The sequence below is a fragment of the Ceratotherium simum genome, chromosome X (genome assembly GCF_057802395.1).
Source record: "Ceratotherium simum simum isolate JZ-2026a chromosome X, ASM5780239v1, whole genome shotgun sequence".
NCBI lineage: Eukaryota > Metazoa > Chordata > Mammalia > Perissodactyla > Rhinocerotidae > Ceratotherium > Ceratotherium simum.
In genome coordinates, this window is record NC_141940.1 from 766,725 (window position 1) to 785,221 (window position 18,497).

The 18,497-nt window shown below is 38.3% G+C and overlaps 1 protein-coding gene across 2 annotated transcripts in view; it reads right to left on the reverse strand.

The window, feature by feature from the left end:
- GAB3 (GRB2 associated binding protein 3) overlaps positions 1-18,497 on the reverse strand; it is an 81,692-nt gene that overhangs the window by 12,399 nt on the left and 50,796 nt on the right. For both annotated transcript variants that reach the window (XM_014779587.2, XM_004443551.3), the window contains exons 5-8: positions 7,827-7,882; positions 7,112-7,331; positions 4,517-4,598; positions 3,256-3,358 (exon numbers count right to left, since the gene is read on the reverse strand). In XM_014779587.2, coding sequence (XP_014635073.1) covers positions 3,256-3,358; positions 4,517-4,598; positions 7,112-7,331; positions 7,827-7,882 — 461 coding nt within the window. The remainder of the gene's footprint in view (positions 1-3,255; positions 3,359-4,516; positions 4,599-7,111; positions 7,332-7,826; positions 7,883-18,497) is intronic.

The following is an 18,497-nucleotide window of genomic DNA, read 5'->3' on the forward strand; positions in this document are numbered from 1 at the left end:
ACTTGATTAGACATTTCTCCAAAGAAGATATACAAATGGCCAATAAACACACGAAAAGATGCTTAACATCACTAATCATTAGGGAAATTTAAACAAAAACCACAATGAGATATCACTTCACACCCATTAGAATAGCTATTATAAAAAAGCAAACAAACGAATAAACAAAAAAACAGAAAATAAGTGTTGGTGAGGATGTAGAGAAATTGGAAACAATTTGCATTACTGGTGGGAATGTAAAATGGTTTGACTGCTGTGGAAAACAGTTTGGTGGTTCCTCAAAAAAGTTAAACATAAATTACCATATGATCCAGCAATTCTACTTCTAGGTATATATCCAAAAGAATTGAAAGCAAAAACTCAAACATACTTGTATACCAATGTTCATAGCAGCATTGTTCATAATGGCCAAAATGTAGAAACAACCCAAGTGTTCATCAACAGATGAATGGATAAACAAAATGTGGTGTATCCATACAGTGGAGTATTAGTCAGCCTTAAAAAGGAATGAAATTCTGATACATGCTACAGTACAGATGAATCTTGAAAACAGTATGCTAAAAGAAAGAAGGCAGACACAAAAGAACAAATATTGTATGATTCCACTTATATGAGGTACCTAGAATAGCAAATTCACAAAGACAAAAAGTAGACTCAGGGGAAAGGGACTAGGGAGTTATTGTTTAATGGGTACAGAGTTTCTGTTTGGGATGATGAAAAAGTTCTGGAAATGGATAGTGGTAATGGTTGCACAACATTGTGAATGTACCTAATGCCACTGAATTGTACATCTAAAAATGTTTAAAATGGTAAATTTTATGTTATGTGTATTTCACTACAGTAAAAAAAAATCAAAAAACAAAAACCCCCAAAATCTGTAGAAGAATGTTTATAACAATTCTATTCATACTTGCCAAAAAACTTGAAACAATACAAGTGTCCTTCAATGGCTGAGTGGATAAACAAACTGTGGCACACCTATATACTTGAATACTACTCAGCAATAAAACAGAAAGAACTAGTGACACATGTAACAATTTGGATGAATCTCAAAGATATGCTGAGTGAAAGAAGCCAGTCTCAAAAGATGGCATACTATATGATTCCCTTCACATGACATTCTTGAAAAGACAAAACTATAGTGATGAAGAACACATCAGTGGTTGCCAGAGGTTAGGTTTGTGGAGAGGATGTGGCTATACACAGGTGGCGCAAAGGAGTATCTTGGAGTGGTGGAGCTGTTTTGTATCCTGATGGTGGTGGTGGTTACACGAATTGATAACAGAACTGCACACCAAGAGAAAGTCAATTTCACTGTAAGATAATCTAAAAACTAAAAGTATTATAATACCATAATAAAAAATTTATTGTGAGATTTAGAAGTCTAGAATTCTACTACAAAAGCCTTACAAAACTATTGAAATTAAGGAGTTTGAAAAACCCATGAAAAGAGATCACGTAAATTAAAATTTTGTTCATTCTTCTAAATTTTCTATAATTTCACAAACATTTAAAGTAACTAAAGAAGGATATGTAACTTTAATAAAACAAAACTTGTATATCATCCCCTGGCCTAAATTTTTTGTTTTTGGTGAGGAAGATTGGCCCTGAGCTAATATCTGTTGCCAATCTTCCTCTTTTTACTTGAAGAAGATTGTCGCGGAACTAACATCTGTCCTGGCCTAAATTTTTACATTCAGATTAGAACTTGTCCTCAAAGAGACAAAAAATTAACGCATATGATTATGTGCAAAATCGAAATCAAAGTACATTAGTTCTGTCTACCATATAGGGTTGTTATGTGGAACAAGTGAAATAATGTAAATCAAAGTCATTTGAAAATATCGTATTACTGAAGTTAAAAAAACACACAATTGAATGAGATAGGCTAGCCTTTAAACATACTTATATGGTGGATCCCTCACAGCTACGTTCCTTTGGCCAGTATTCAGGGCTCTTAATCTACTGGGTCATATTGCCTAGTAATGCAGAGACAGTCATTAACCAATGATTATCAACTTAGGCTAGAAATCAATCCTTAACTGTATTGTTAATAAAACACTGGTCTGCCTCACAACCTCAAAGATCAAAAATGAACTGATAGTGTCTGGAATGACTCTGCACTTGCTTCTATTAGGTTATAGATTCACTTCCCTTTTCTGTTCTCTGGAGACAGAGCACAGCTGGTCAGCATCCTTTATAAGAGTGTTTTTTTCTAGAAGTTTCCCAAGGGCTATCACTAAGTGTGAAAAACATTGGGAAGACCACAGCAGATTTGTATATGAGTCACTTTCAATTTGCATACAGTTAAGTGCACTTACAGCCCAATTTTTATCAAATAGAAAGGCAAAATGAAGCATTTAATTACCACTTCACTGAAGATTACTGTTTCTAGATGTTTAATTGCCTATTATCTTCATGTATAGGAGGGCAGAATTGTCTTCTCAAAAGTATATATAGTCACAGTGCCTTGAATATTGTCCTAAAGTCTCTTTTCAGAATTTCATAGTTCAAACAGAGATTCTTTCTAGAGAATTCTCTCTAGCGTTCCCTATGTTTTTAAATTTCAGAATGGGCACAGTTCTGGCAAAAGTGCCTGATAATTGCCAGAGGTGCTAAAAGCCCCTATCCCTCTTCAGAATCCAAGGTAAAGAAAACAGAAGGGACAATGGAGGGCAGGAACTGTAAATGGTTGATCAAAGGATGGAGATGTCAGGTCTCCATCCACTCAGGTACAGAAAGACCCTAAAACAGGAATCTCCAGAGACTAAGACACATCCACAGCCCAGAACACTGTAGCCCCCTCCCAGTGGGACTCTGAGTGATTCATCCTTCAGAAAGGTTCAGAGGCAGTCAAGGCAGGGCCACCAGGTGGTCTGGTGGAAGGAAACATCCAACGTGTGAGTTTTTATACCTTAGACTCTGGACATCCAGGGAACTACAGACCTATTGAGGTCAAGCAGGATATCAGAGCCCTGGTGAAAAGAACTGCTGGCGTTACACACACCTCAGCCCTGGGGGCACTTGAAATACGGTGGCCTTGAAATGGTATGAGGAGCTGAATATTGCACGAAAGAAAACCAGCTTCAAATCGATTTGTTCCCAGGCTAGAAAACATTGTAACCTGATATAACAATCAAGTGATTGTTTTAAGATTGCACGGGGCTTTCTGAAGGATATGTTTCCTTTATAATGAACTTATAAGAATATAGATTGGGGTGAAGAATAAGAAGAGTGTGAAAAATATAGGATTACCATTTGGATGTAGCTTTCTTCCTCTTCTCTGGAAGCAGAATTGGCAAAAAATCTTGCAGAATTAATACCATTTCTTTCTGGAGAGAGAAAGCTGGTTCGATTGCTAAGAATAAAAATATGGATGAAGTCAAAGCAATGTCCTACAGCTGCTCTGAAAGCCAGCCATAAACTGACATGGCCCCTGTGGGGTTTCAGCCCTTCCCTTCCAGATACAATTTCCTTCTGTCCAAAGCAATTCCTGAAGCAGTAGAGACTGCCCAGCGGCTTCTGTCCCACTTTGGAGCAAATGGCTCCCATTCTCAAAGGCTACTTTTTTTCCAGGCCCTCCATGTGACACAGCTCATGAGCTTTCTAAAAACAAACCAAGGCATCGTATCATTTAGGGAAAAAACCCAAAACTCTCCTTTGAAGCTCTCTTGTTTCCATTCAAGATAACCAGGAAAAGTAAGAAAGTATGGCCATTCCTCTGATGGGATGAGAACAAGACTGTAAATCAACTTTCATCCCACTCCTGAGTCAGAAGTGCAGGTTGAGTCTCTCCACAGTCTTGGCTGGAAATATAGCTTTACATAGTCATTGTGTCCTGTGGCATTTAGAGTAAACCAAGCAACTCCTGGGCCAGGCTCATGACTCTGAAAATGCAACTTCTAAAAGGTGAGATGAGAGAGTGCAAATCCATTTTGGAGTTTGTCTATCAAGCCCATGAACTATCACTCTTTCTCTGAGAACCCCCTTCACCAAGTTGGGTTTCTGGAAGCCATGTCAGTACTACCAGCCCTTCCCCCTGGGCCATAGCTGATTCCACTCAGGCTGGGGCAATATGAATTCCCTCTCCCAAGAAATATGAATTGGGATTGAAAAGGAGCCTATCTCTGTTGGTACTGGAATTGTAGCACGTAAATAAGCTCAAGATCTATGGTACAGCTATCTTTGGCCATAAGGATTGTGCAACAGAGAAGAGTTCTCCAAAGAAAGAAGAATGAGCAAATGTGAAGAGAGAAGGAGATGTGAGAGACGGAGAGAGAGGATTCCTTGGGTTCCCAGCAGCACTCTAGCTCCTGATTCCAGTATCCTGGGAGACTCAGTTATATTCCTTCCTCTGTAATCTATAAAACACTTCTAGCTCATGATAATAAACCCCATCCCTCCTTTGGCTTAAGCTAAATCAAGTGGGTTTCAACTACATTTTAATCAAAGAGGCCTAACTATGACCAAGGGTGTCTGTGCTGGACAATGCCCCTTGGAGCAATCAAAGACTTACCACGGCACAGTGTGAGTCCTGGTTAGCGATGCGTGTTCCCGGATGGTGGAGAGGTTTCTCAGGTCCAGGGGAGGTGGCCGTGCTACAAGATAACACATAATATCCAGTATGGTAAGTTCTTATGAGTTCAAGACCAGCATCTAAAGACTGTGAAACTATGACGTTCCATTTGCCTAGCACATCAGATCCAAATTTACTAACAAGCAGCACTGATGGTGAGTGTGAATTTCACTGTCCTACTCTTCCATGCCTCACTAGGGTGGAGAGGACAACTACTGAGCAAATGGTCACATTAGCAGCTGGAGGTAACAACGAGGCAATACATTTAGTCAACATACATTTCTTGAGAAGTGACTATGTGTCAGGCATGGTTCTAGGTGATAGAGACACAGTACGAACAAAACAGATGAAATTCTCTGACCTTATGGAATCCCAACACCTACCTCACACTCGACATGTCCGAAATTGAAATTTTACCTTTCTTATCACAGGCAGAGATGATCACCCAGGTTCTAGTCTCCCCCACCTCCAGTCCATTGTCTACCTGATGGTCCTTCTTCCTAGAACATTCTTCCCCATCTCTCTGCCTGGTTAGTCATCTTCAGATCTCAGCTCAATGTCCCCTGCTTAGGAAGGCCTTCTTTGACCTCCAGACAAGATCAGGCCCCACATCATGGGCTCTCCTGAGTTCTTGTACTTACCCTTCACAGCACTCCCCACAGCTTGTGATGATACATTCATCTGTGATTATCTGATTCAGGTCTAGACTGACTGTGCTCGGGGAGGACAGAAGTTTTGCTGGCTTGTTCACTGCAGTAGCTGAGTTGGTCATGCATATATTCCTCTATCACTGCCTCGACCAGTTGGCTTTTTGTATCTCTTGCCTGCACTAGACTACATGGGTAGAGACTGTTTAACTTCCCTCCACATCACCAGAGCCTAGGACAGTGACTTTCCTGCTGCTCAATCAGTTTCCCAGGAGCCTCAGACCCAAGCAAGGTGCTGAGCTGTAAAGGACGTGTGAGTCATATAGTCCCTGGGGAGAAGATCTCTCCTGGTAGCATGACACCCTGGTGTCAGATTCACCAACCAGCCACCTCCTGGCTTCACCACCTGTCCTCTCCTAGTTGGGCCCCAGGGTCCATCCCCATGGCCACACTTGTCAGAACTAGCTCCTCCTGGTCCAGGTGTCCACCTTCACATCAACTCAATGAATCCCGAACCACAAGTCCATCCAACATCTTTGCGCTTTCAATCACCAGGTCCTATAGAGCCGCACTGTCCAATATGGTAGCCACTAGCCATATGTGGCTACTTAAATTTAAGTTTATTAAAATTAAATAAAATTTAAAATTCAGTTCCTCAGTTTCACTAGCCACATTTCAAGTGTTCAATAGCCATATTTCCATCATCACAGAAAGTTCTGTTGGAGAGCATTGCTATAGGAAATTAATTGAGCAAAACAATAATATCTACCTCAAAGTTACAGGTCCTTGTGAAATTATTTCTGACCAGAATGAATGGTTATTTCCTCTGAATCTCATAAGACAGGGTCTGTTCTCCTACTTAGTGCCAACTTCATAATTTTTCTTCTCCTTCTTCCAGGTAGTTTTTACATATCTTCCGCCACCTCAGACTGAAAAACCCTCCTTGCTTCCTCATCTTTGCATCACACCCAGTGCCTAGCATAGTATTACACACACAGCAAACACATTATAAATGTGATTTGACTCAAACTGAAGGTGGCGAGACTGGAATAGACTGGCATGACTAGGGGACATAGTTGCCAGCTTGGGGCACAGCCACCTGAAGCTGTAGTTTTTCCAAAGAGCAAAGAGAGGTAGAAACGGACCAGATGGAGTGTCAGAGATCACAGTCATTGTACCAAAGATTTCCTCAGAATCACATAGCCCTACTGGGCAGGTGATGGTGGGAAAGAATGAAGTTAACAAGGTACTTTGACCTGCTTTTCCTCTTTCCTTCTTCTCCTTTCTCCCTGCCTATCTATGCTGCTTAGCAGACCAGAACAGCTGCCTGGGAGTAATGCAGAAATTTCAAGGAGCTCTGAGCACATAGGAGCTAGACCGCTCACTGCCAAAGTCCTCTCCCACCCCCAAACACCTCTTCTGATGGGCATGCACAGGGCAGTGAGTGATAAGTTGCATATGACCACGTCTGACATTCAGGAATTAGTGTCAAAGGTCATTCTTGGCTGCCTTATAGAAGGGGGGGCACTATAATTACATTCAATGAAGAGATACCGGGTGAGTTCCATTCCCATCCATCATCACCTATTTCTGGGCCTTTGTTAGGGAAGCAACCAAAGATGAGCCCTCTGGAATGAGGCTTTGTAGGCTGTATTTACAGGGCCACAGTACCTGTAAGTCCCCTGACTCCTTTTATCATGACGAGCCGGGGCCGTAAGATTCCTCAGCCCTTCCCATTCAATCCCAGCCATTTTTCCTTGCCCTTATACCTCCCAGCCCTCTGGGATGGTTCCTTCCCAGAGAGGGTCAGGAAGGAAACTTTTCCACATGGCTGCCAGGACCTTGCTCCCCCTCCTCCTTGACCAGGAGGCCTAGTCAAGTGGCTTACGTTTCCTCTGAGGCTTGAGATCTCTGTTCACTGGGGGAGGCTCCAGGTCTGCAGGTAGCTCAGGCAGTGGGCTTGAGATGCTTCCTGAGCTCATTGGGATGTACTCATCTGGGCTGCAGTGGGTTGCAAGACCAGAGGCAATGGCCTGGGGGCCCATGGGCACGTAGCTGTCTTCGGCACTGGCTGAAGCTGTGGGGTACATTGGGGAGAATCTGCATGGCTGCAAGAGAACAGGTACAGGTTGGGAACCACAGAACAGGCACAGACACTGCTACAGTGGTAGCCTCAACTGCACATAGGGTTTCAGTTGTAAATTATCCAAGAATAACTCCAAACTTCCTTAGGAAAGCCAGACAAGCCTCTAACTCAAGCTCTGCCTCTGGACTTATTGTGTGAGGTAGGTGATGACTCTCCTTGATCTGATTCTGGAAGACAGAGGGTCATGAATTTATGCAAATGCTTTAAGTATAACGTGATGCCTTAAGTAGCTATCCCAAGCTGGGAAAGTGTCTGGACAATTAGAACTTATAATTAGCAGGGTCCTTATAGAATACTAAGTCCAGTAATTCCCAGACAAGTTCAGGCCTTAAGGGGAAACTGGAAGGGTCCTCAGAGATTCAGAGTGCTAAGTCTCAAAAGACTTCAAGGGAACATATATAGGTCAGGAAATTTTGGGTAAAATTGAGGCTTAAAGGAACTCACATGCCAAACTTACCAAATTTAAACTAAGCCGCTTGTCTCGGTGTCTTAAGGATTGGCCTTCTACATCAGCTGCAAGAAACAAGCCAGGGTGGTGAGAAATGCAGGACTATATCACTTAAAACTAGAGTCCAAGTCCCAATGCACCACCTCAGGGCCCTGTGCTCAGCTCCAGAGAGGCAGAGAAGCATAACACAGTTTCTATACTCAAGGCTTGCTGTTAAGTCTAGTTGGGCAGTCAGAACACATTCCCCAATTGGACCAGCTTTTGAAGAAGTTTCTGTATGATGGCTTCAGTTCTCTCCGTGAATTAGGAGGAGACATAGCAAGTAATTAACAAATGCTGGTTGCATTTATCACATGAAATTTTCTGAGCTTGGAGGTGGTGGAGACAGAGCTGGAGATTTGAGGTGAGGAGAGAAGGTGTGAAACATCCCTTGTGATGAGCAGGAGGATGGGGTGAACAGAGCAGCAATGGCATTGTGGAGCAGCACTGAGGGCTTGTTTGAGATTGGTGACCATGAATTGGTGACCGTGATTCTCTGCAGCAGTTACAGGTGTGGAGAGAGAGAAAAGTTGGATTAATCCAGGATTAGAAACTTTTCAGATGGATGTGACAAATAAACAGTGTAACACAAAAGTTTAGAATAATGGTTGAATTGAAAGAGGAGATATCCAGAAGGCAGCAAGATATATGGGCCTAGACTCACACGAGAGGTGATTTTTGGGAATTAGCAGCTTAGAGATGGTAGTCAAAACCATAAGACTAGATGAGATTATCTAGGTTGCAAGTGTTGAGAGAAGCTTAAGTACAAAACCCTAGAGAATCCCAATATTTGAAGAGCAAGAAGATGAGCCCTGGCTCACCCTGAGAAAGAGAAGCCGTAGAGAAATGAGGAAAGTCAGGGGGCGCTGGACCATGAAAGCCTAAGGAAGGAGAGAATGGCCAGTGATGATAAGTGCTGCTGAGAAGTCCAGCAAGTGGTCTCAGCACTTGGGGACAAGGGAAATGTGTCCCTCAAGAATTTGGAGATGTGAAAAGTCAGGTTGCCTCTGAGAAATAAACTGAAGAGTCAACATCACCTTAAAGTGAGAGAATAACTCTCAGCTCAGAAAGGTGTGATAGAGATTGATGGAATTAAGAATATGTACTATATATACACATACATGTATATATGCGTGTATACATCTATGCTTATATGTCTTGAAGGCCACAGAAGTATGGTTAAAAGCTGCTCTGGAGTCATATTGTCTAATTTTAAATCCCTACTCCACCACCTATTAGCTGTGTGACACTGGACAAGTTACTTACCCTCTCTGTGTCTCAGTTTCCTAATCTGGAAAATGAGACCAATGATAGAACCTATTTCATAGGACTGCTGGAAAGGTTAGATGCATTAGTGCAAGTAAAAGACTTAGAACAGTGCCTGGAATACAGAAAGTACTTAATAAAACCTAGAAATTATTATGGATGTGGTTAATAAAAAATGTGGGACTTTGTATATGTGAACAGAAGCCCCTAACTCCCTTTCCATTACCAGATCCCTACTGAAATCACCAAATAACACAAATATAGAGAAAACCGTGCATCAACATCAGATAGTTTAAGGAGTTTATGATAGAGTGAAGATGGTATTGGACTAAAGGTAGGAACCAAGAATGGATTCACATTCATACTGCTGTGAAAGCGACACCTGGAAAATGAGAGTCAAGGCCCAAATCTCACTCTGCTGGATTTACTCCTACCTCACTGGTCACTTGTTTAGTTTCTTTTCCTGGTTCCTCCTCTTGGCCACCATCTCTAAATGCTGTAAGGCTCCAGGCTCAGTTCTTGGCCCTGTTCTCTTCTCTATATTCACTCTCTTGGTGATCTCATCTAGTCCCTTGGATTTACCATCTATATGTTGACAACTCCCAGATTCATAGCTCCGGCCCAGGCCTCTCACTGACCTTCAGACTCCTATATCTAACAACTTACTTGACATTTCCACTAGGATATATAGCAGGCATATCAAACTCAACATATCTGAAAACAACTTCCTGATCTCCTCTCCATCTTCCAACTTGTTCCACTTGTTCCTTGTTCCCCATCTTAGGCCAAAAACCATGAAATCATCATTGACTCCATTCTTTCTCTACCCCACATCCAATGAGTGAGGTTCTACCTTCAAGATATATCAAGCATCCAACCACCTTTAACAAATTCAAAAGCTACTATCCTAGTCTCAGTTACCATTATAGCTTGCCTGGATTACTATACTAGTCTTCTAACTGGTTTCCTGCTTCTACACTTGCTTCCCTTCAGTCTATTCTCAACACAGTAGTGATCCTGTTAAAATATAAGTCATATCATGTCTCTCTCCTGCTCAATGTGCTGAAATGGCCCCATCTCACTCAGAGTCAGAGCCCAATTCCTCAGAGTGGTCTGTAAGGACCTGCATGATCTTACCCAGCCTTACCTCTCTGTCTTCATCTCCTACAACTCTTCTAACTCTCCCCACTCCAATCATATTGGCCTCACTTTGCTGTTGTTCGAAGACACCAAACTCTCAACTTAAGGGCCTTTTCCTTAGTCTTATCCTCTGCCTATAGCACTCTTAATCCAGATATCAGCATGGCTTGCTCCCTCAGTTCCTTCAAGTGTTACTTCAAATCTTCCCTCTCGATTAAAACTACCGTAATCAACCATTTTAATATTGCAACCTTACCTCCTGCCTGCTCTACTGATCTCCTTTACCCTGCTCTACTTTTTCTTTTTCCAAAGTACTGTCACGTTTTCACATGCCATATACCTACTATGTTTTTCCAGCTTTATTGAGCTATAATTAACATATAACATTGTGTAAATTAAAGGTGTACAACGTGTTGATTTGGTGCACTTATATATTGCAAAATGCTTACCACTGTAGCGTTGGCTAACACCTCCAACACATAACATAATTATCATTTCTGTTTTGTGGTGAGAATATTTAAGAACTACTCTCTTAAAAACTTTCAGGTATATATAATACAGTATTGTTAACTATAATCTGAATGCTGTACATTAGATCCCCAGAACTTATTCATCTTCTAACTGGAAGTTTGTACTCTTTGACCAACATCTCCTGTTTCCCCCACCTCCCAGCTCCTGACAACCACCATTCTACTCTCTGTCTCTGAATTTGGCTTTTTTAGATTCCACTTATAAGTGATATCACACAGTATTTGTCTTTCTCTGTCTGACTTATTTCACTTAACATAATGGACCCTCAAGGTCCATCCATGTTGTCACAAATGGCAGGATTTCCTTCTTTCTCATGGCTAAATAATATTCCATTGTGTATATACATATATCACATCTTATTTGTCCATTCACCCATTGATGAACATTTAGGTTGTTTACATATTTGGGCTATTGTGAATAATGGTGCAATAAACATGGGAGTGCAGATATCTCTTCAAGATCCTGTTTTCATTTCCTTTGGATATACATCCAAAAGTGGAATACCTGGCTCATATGGTAGTTCTATGTTTAAATTTTTGAGGAACCTCCATACTGTTTTCCTTAGTGGCTGCACCAACTTACATTCTCACCAAGAGTGCACAAGGGTTCCCTTTTCTCCACATCCTCGTCAACACTTGTTATCTCTTGTCTTCTTAATGATAGCTATTCTAAGAGGTGTGAGGTGACATCTCATTGTGGTTTTGATTTGCGTTTCCCTGATGATTAGTGATACTGAGCATCTTTTCATGTACCTGTTGGCCATTTGTATATCTTCTTTGGAAAAATGTCTATTTCAGTTCCTCTGTCCATTTTTTAAATCAGTTTGTTTGTTATTGAGTTGTATAAGTTCTTTATAGATTTTGGATTTTAATCCCTTATCAGATATATGACTTGCAAATATTTTCTCCCATTCCGTAGGTTGCCTTTTCATTTTGTTGATTGTTTCTTTTGCTGTACAGAAGATTTTTAGTTTGATGTAGTCTCACCTATTGATTTTTTATTTTTCTGCTTGTGCTTTTGGTGTCATATCCAAAAAATCATTGCCAAGACCAATGTCAAGGAGCTTTTTCCCTACGTTTTCTTCTAGGAGTTTTATCAATTCAGATCTTATGTTTAAGTCTTTAATCCATTTCAAGCTAATTTTTATGAGTCGTGTAAGATAAGGGTCAAGTTTCATTTTTCTGCATATGTTTATCCAGTTTTCTCAGTACCATTTATTGAAGAGACTGTCATTTCCCCATTGAGTATTCTTGGTTCCCTTGTCAAATATTAGTTGACTATATATGTGGGAGTTTAGTTATGGGCTCTCTATTCTTTTCCATCAGTCTATCTGTCTGTTTTTATGCCAGTACCATACTATTTTGCTTACTATAGCTTTCTAGTATTGATATTAGGAATATATCAATTCCTGGCTCAGGCTTTGTCCTTTTTTCTCAGGATTGCTTTGGCTATTCAGGGTCTTTTGTGGTTCCGTACAAAATTTTAGGATTGCTTTTTTTCTATTTCTGTGAAAAATGCCATTGCAATTTTGATAGGGATTGCATTGAATCTGTAGATGGTTTGTGGTAGTGTGGACATTTAACAATATTAATTCTTATGATCCATGAACACAGGATATCTTTCCATTTATTTTTGTCTTCAATTTCTTTCCTCAAAGTCTTGTAGTGTTCATGTACAGATCTTTCACCTCCTTGGTTAAATTTATTCCTAAGTATTTTATTGTTTTTGACACTATTGTGAATGGGATTATTTTCTTTATTTCTTTTCCAGATATTCAGTTGTTAGTGTATAGAAATGCAACTGATTTCTGTATGTTGATTTTGTATCCTGTAACTTTACTGAATTCGTTGATTAGTTCTAACAGCTTTTTGGTGGAATCTTTAGGATTTTCTATGTATATGGTCATATCATCTACAAATAATAATAATTTTACCTCTTCCTTTCCAATTTGGAGGCCTTTTATTTCTTTGCCTTGCTTTATTGCTTTGGCTAGGACTTCTAGTACAATGTTGACTCAGAATGGTGAGGGTGGGCACCCTTGTCTTCTTCCTTATCCTAGAGGAAGAGCTTTCAACCTTTCACCATTGAGTATGTTAGCTGTCAGTTTGTCATATATAGCCTTCATTATGTTGAGGACTGCTCCTTCTATACCCAATTTGTTAAGGATTTTTATCATGAAAGGATGTTGTATAATGTCAAATGCTTTTTCTGCATCTATTGACATGATCATATGATTTTTGTCTTTTGTTCTATTATCGTGGTGTATCACATTTATTGATTTGTGTATGTTGAACCACCCTTGCATTCCAGGGATAAATCCCACTTGATCATGGTGCATGATCCTTTTAATGTGCTGTTGAATTCAATTTGCTAGTATTTTGTTGAGAATTTTTTCATCTATATTCATCAGGGGCATTGGTCTATAGTTTTCTTTTCTTGTACTGTCCTTATCAGGCTTTGATATCAGGGTAGTGCTGGCCTGGAAAAATAAGTATTCCCTCTTCTTCAATTTTTTGGAAGAATTTGAGAAGGATTGGCATTAATTCTTCTTTAAATGCTTGGTAGAATTCACCAGGGAAACCATCTGGTCCTGAACTTTTCTTTGTCAGGAGATTTTTGAGTACTGATTCAATCTCCTTTTTTGTTATTGGTCTGTTCAGATTTTCTATTTCATCATGATTCAGTATTGGTAGGTTGTATGTTTATAGGAATTTATCCATTTCTTCTAGGTTACCTAATTTTTTGACATATAATTGTTCATAGTAGTCTCTTATGATCCTTTGCACTTCTGAGGTATCAGTTGAAATGTCTCTTTCAGTTCTGATTTTACTTATTTGAGTCTTCTCTCTTTTTTTCTAAGTTAGTGTAGCTAAAGGTTTGTCAATTTTGTTTGTCTTTTCAAAAAGCCAACACTTAATTTTGCTGATCTTTTCTATTGTTTTTCTGGTTTCTGTTTATTTCTGCTCTGATCTCTGTTATTTCCTTTCTTCTTCCAACTTTAGGCTTAGTTTTTCTTTTTCTAGTTCCTTGAGGTGTAAAGTTAGGTTGTTTATTTGAGATCTTTCTTTTTTCTTAAAATAGGTGTTTATCACCATAAACTTTCCTCTTAGAACTGTGTTTGCAGCATCCCATAGGTTTTGGTATGCCGTGTTTACATTTTCATTTGTTTCTCATATTTTTTATTTCCCTTTTGATTTCTTTTTTGAACCATTGGTTGTTCAGAAGTGTGTTGTTAAATTTCCACATATTTGTGAATTTTCCAATTTTCCTCCTGTTATTGATTTCTCGTTTCATACCATTGTGGTTGGAAAAGACACTTGGTATGATTCCAATCTTCTTAAATTTTCTAAGACTTGTTTTGTGGTCTATCATATGATCTATCCTGGAGAATGTTCTGTGCGTGCTTGAGAAGAACATATATTCTGCTCCTATTGGATGAAATGTTTTATGTCTGTTAGATCCATTTGGTCTAAAGTATGGTTCAAGTCCAAAATTTCCTTTGTTGATTTTCTGTCTGGATGATCCACCTGTTTTTGAAAGTGGAGTATTGAAGTCCCCTCCTATTATTGTATTGTCTATTTCTGTCTCCAGGTCTGTTAGTATTTGCTTAATATATTTAGGTGCTCTGACGTTAGGTGCATATATATTTATAATTGTTATATCTTCTTGATGAATTGACCCCTTTGTCATTATATAATGACCTTCTTTGTCTCTTGTTACAATTTTTGGCTTAAAGTCTATTTTGTCTGATATAAGTATAGGTACCCCTGCCCTCTTTTGGTTTCCACTTGCATGGAATATCTTTTGCCATCCCTTCAATTTGAGCATATGTGTGCCCTTAAAGCTGAAGTGAGCCTCTTGTAGGCAGCATATAGTTAAGTCTTGATTTTTTATCCATCCAGCCACTCTATGCCTTTTGATTGGAGAATTCAACCCCTTTACATTTAGAGTAATTATTGATAGGTGAGGATTTATTAATGCCACCTTATTGTTTTCTGGCTGTTTTGAGTTCCCTTATTTTTAGATTATGTTTTTTGTCTGCCTCCCACCATTCTAATGTAAAGTCTAGGAAAGAATGAATTATTTTTCCAATTTTTATTTATTTATTTGGAATAGGTTAATACACTAATATGTTTAAAACTTCAAAAGCAAAAAAAGGGGTATACAGTGAAAAGTCTTCCTCCCACCTCATTCCCAGAGCCATCCAGTCTCATCTCTGGAGGCAAAAAAATGTCACCAGTTTCTTGTGTGTCATTAAAAAGTTAATCTATGAATATAAATATATATGTATATATATATATATATATATATATATACATGGTATCATATGATTCTCACTGCTCTGCAACTTGCTTTTTTCACTTAATATCTTGAATATCAGTGCAGGGAAACACAATAAAGAGTTTCTTCATTCTTTTATTCACTGGTACTGTTTTTCATTCTACAGATGTACCATAATTTGAGTATTCCTCTAATATTAGATATCAAGTTTATTTCCAACATTTTGCTTTAAAATATAAGACAGAAATGGATGAAAATATAGAAAAAAAATGAAATAAGAATTGATTGATTGTATTCAGGAAAGAAATTGAAGAAAAAGACAAAACCATCTCAGAAATGAAGGCTTAGTTACAAGATTCCCAGGGAAGAAGAGATTCAACTGAAAATTTAATAAGTCGCATTGAAATAATAATGTAGCCAGAAAACAACTAAGAGAATAAAAAATGAAGTAAAAAGAATCAAAGAAAAAGTGGTTGAAATAGAAGATAGGCAAAGAAGATGCAATATACATATTATTAGATTCCCCAAAGAAGGAAAACAAAATAATACTACAGTACTAATATTAAAATTATAATCCAGGAAAAGATCCACAAATAAAGTAACACCTGAATCTACATATTGAAAGGGTTCAACAAGTACCTGAAATAACTGAATGGTCAATTCTACTCAATGGTAAATTCTATTGAAACAGCTATGTCAATAAAAATGACAAAATGAAAATAAATAAATTAAATGCCCAGTTCAAAGCCAGAAAAAGAAAAACAGATAAAACCAAAAGAAATTATAATATAAAGACAAAAGCAGAAAATAATAGAGTGCTGAGAATTAGTATATTTAATTTTTAAAAATAAAAATCTTGGTTTTCTGGTGAAAAAAATTAACCAAAAGGCAACCAACTAGTCAATTTAATCAATAAAACAGGGGAGGACAAATATACAAAATAAGAACTGATGAGGAGGAAATTATCATTGAAACAGAGGAAATTAAAAGAAATGTAAGAGACTATGCTGCACACTTCTACACAAGTAAATTTTAAAATCTAGATGAAATGGATAATTTCTTAGGAAAATACAGTATACCAAAATTGACCCAAATAGGAATGGAAACCTTACACATATAAATTTCCATAGACTAAAACAGAGAAAGTTACCATGGAGCTACCTTCCAAAAGCACCAGGACTAGATGGTTTTAACAGAGAATTTTACCACACCTTCAAAGACCAGACAGTCCCAATGCTACCTAAATTGTTCCAGAACATAGAAAATCAAGAAATATTTCTAATTCTTTTTATGAAGCGAGTATAACTTTGGTAGCTAAACCTGATAAATATAAAACAAATCAGAAAATTATAGACTAATATCACTTATGATTATCAATGTAAAAATCCTAAATAAAATATTAGCAAACAGAGGGAGGTGAGACTACTGGAATGTCTGGCTGAGTAATAAGGTCAGCAAAGCCATTCTTCAAAAATCAATGATAAAACTGTACAAAATTGTAAAAAGAAAACTATCTGGGGACTCTGGAAATTTACCAAAAGCATACAACAAATTAGGAAGCATTCCAAGAAAACTACTGGACATCAGGTAAGAACAGTGAGAGTTTGTGGCATTTTAGTGTGAGGTGCTCCCATTCCCCTTATCAACTCAATCAGAAGTAGTTCTACCAGGGCAGGGCAAGCCATGAAGACCAGTGGTTTTGCTGCCAAAGGGGACTAATTTGATTTGGATCAAAGCATACGAAAAATTCCATTCCCATAGGCCTGACCAAAAGCAATAGTGATCTCAGTGACAAACAATCAGGGAAGGCCAACATCACAGCAAGTTTGAGGTCTTAATTCTGGTCATGGCAAGCAGCAGACAAGCAGACCAGACGGAAATATAACAAGATGACCCATGGATTGAGACAACCAAAGTGTGCCTTAATAAACTCTCACACACCCCGAGGGGTCTGGAAGACTGTGTGAATGTACAAGTTATACTCACTTAGAAAAAGTCAAAGAGGGCCCAAGTTATCTACTCATCCCTGGAACAACATGAGGCCTTGCCCACATAGAAAGTAAGAGCTGGGACAGAATTGTAAACAGCTTGAATTTTGAATGCATTTCCCACCCCACACAGATCCATTGGCAAGGGTAGAATCTTTACTGGCTCAAGCACTTAAGTACATACTCTGACCAACCACTGGCTGATCAGTAAACTATGCTGACCCAGAAGTGACCCCTAGGCGGCCAGGCATAAAAATAAAAGCAAGGAATACAAAAGACAAAAACAAAGCAGAGACTTAAGCACTAAACAAACAAACAGCAGAATAACAAATCCTAGGTGGGATCAGAATTCAGAGTTGCTACAATATATTACCTAAAATATCCAGTTTTCAACAAAAAATTAAAAGATATACAAAGAAACATAAAAATATGACCCATATGCAGGAAAAATTAGTCAATAAAAACTGCCTCTGAAAAGTTTTAGATATTGGAATTAGCAGAAAAAGGGTTCAAAACTGCTATTATAAATATATTCAAAGAACAAAAGGGAACCATATTCAAAGAATTGCAAGAAAGTATGATAACAATGATTCAATAAAAAGACAGAGATTGCAAAAAAGAAGCAAATGGAATTTTGGAGTTGAAAAGTACAATAACTGAAATGAAAAATTCACTAGAGGGTCTCAACAGAAGATTTGAGCTGACAGAAGAATCAATGAACTCAAAATAGATCAATAGAAATTGTTCAATCTGGAAAAAAGAAATAAAAAGAATGAAGAAAAATTAACAGAGCCTCAAAGACTTGTCACCATCAAGCATACTAACATACATGTAACTTGAGTCCCACAAGAAGAAGAGAAAGAAAAAGGGGCATAAAAATTTTTTGAAGAAATAATGACTGAACATTTCCCAAATTTCATGAAAAACATTAATCTACACATCCAAGAAGCTCAACAAACTTATCTTGTGTAAGATAAACACAAACATGTCAATACCTAGACACATTGTAGTCAAATTGTTGAAAATCAAAGGCAAAGAGAAAATCTTGAATGCAGTAAGAGAAAACCAACTCATCATGTACAAGAGAATCACAAGATTAATAGCAGACTACTCATCAGAAACAATGGGAGGCCAGAAGCTAGTGAAATTATATATTCAAAATGCTGAAGGAAAAAAAATCTGTCAAACAAGAATTCTACATCCAGCAAAACTGTATTTCAAAAATGAAGGTGAAATAAAAACATTCCCAGACAAACAGAGATTGAGAGAATTTATTGTTAGCGGACCTTCCTTACAAGAAATACTAAAGGAAGTCTCTCATACAGGCTGAAATGAAATGACAACATATAGTAATGCAAATCCTCACAAAGAAATAAAGGGCAGTGGTAAAGAGAATCATATAGAAAAATATAAAAGACAGTGGAAGTATAAAATT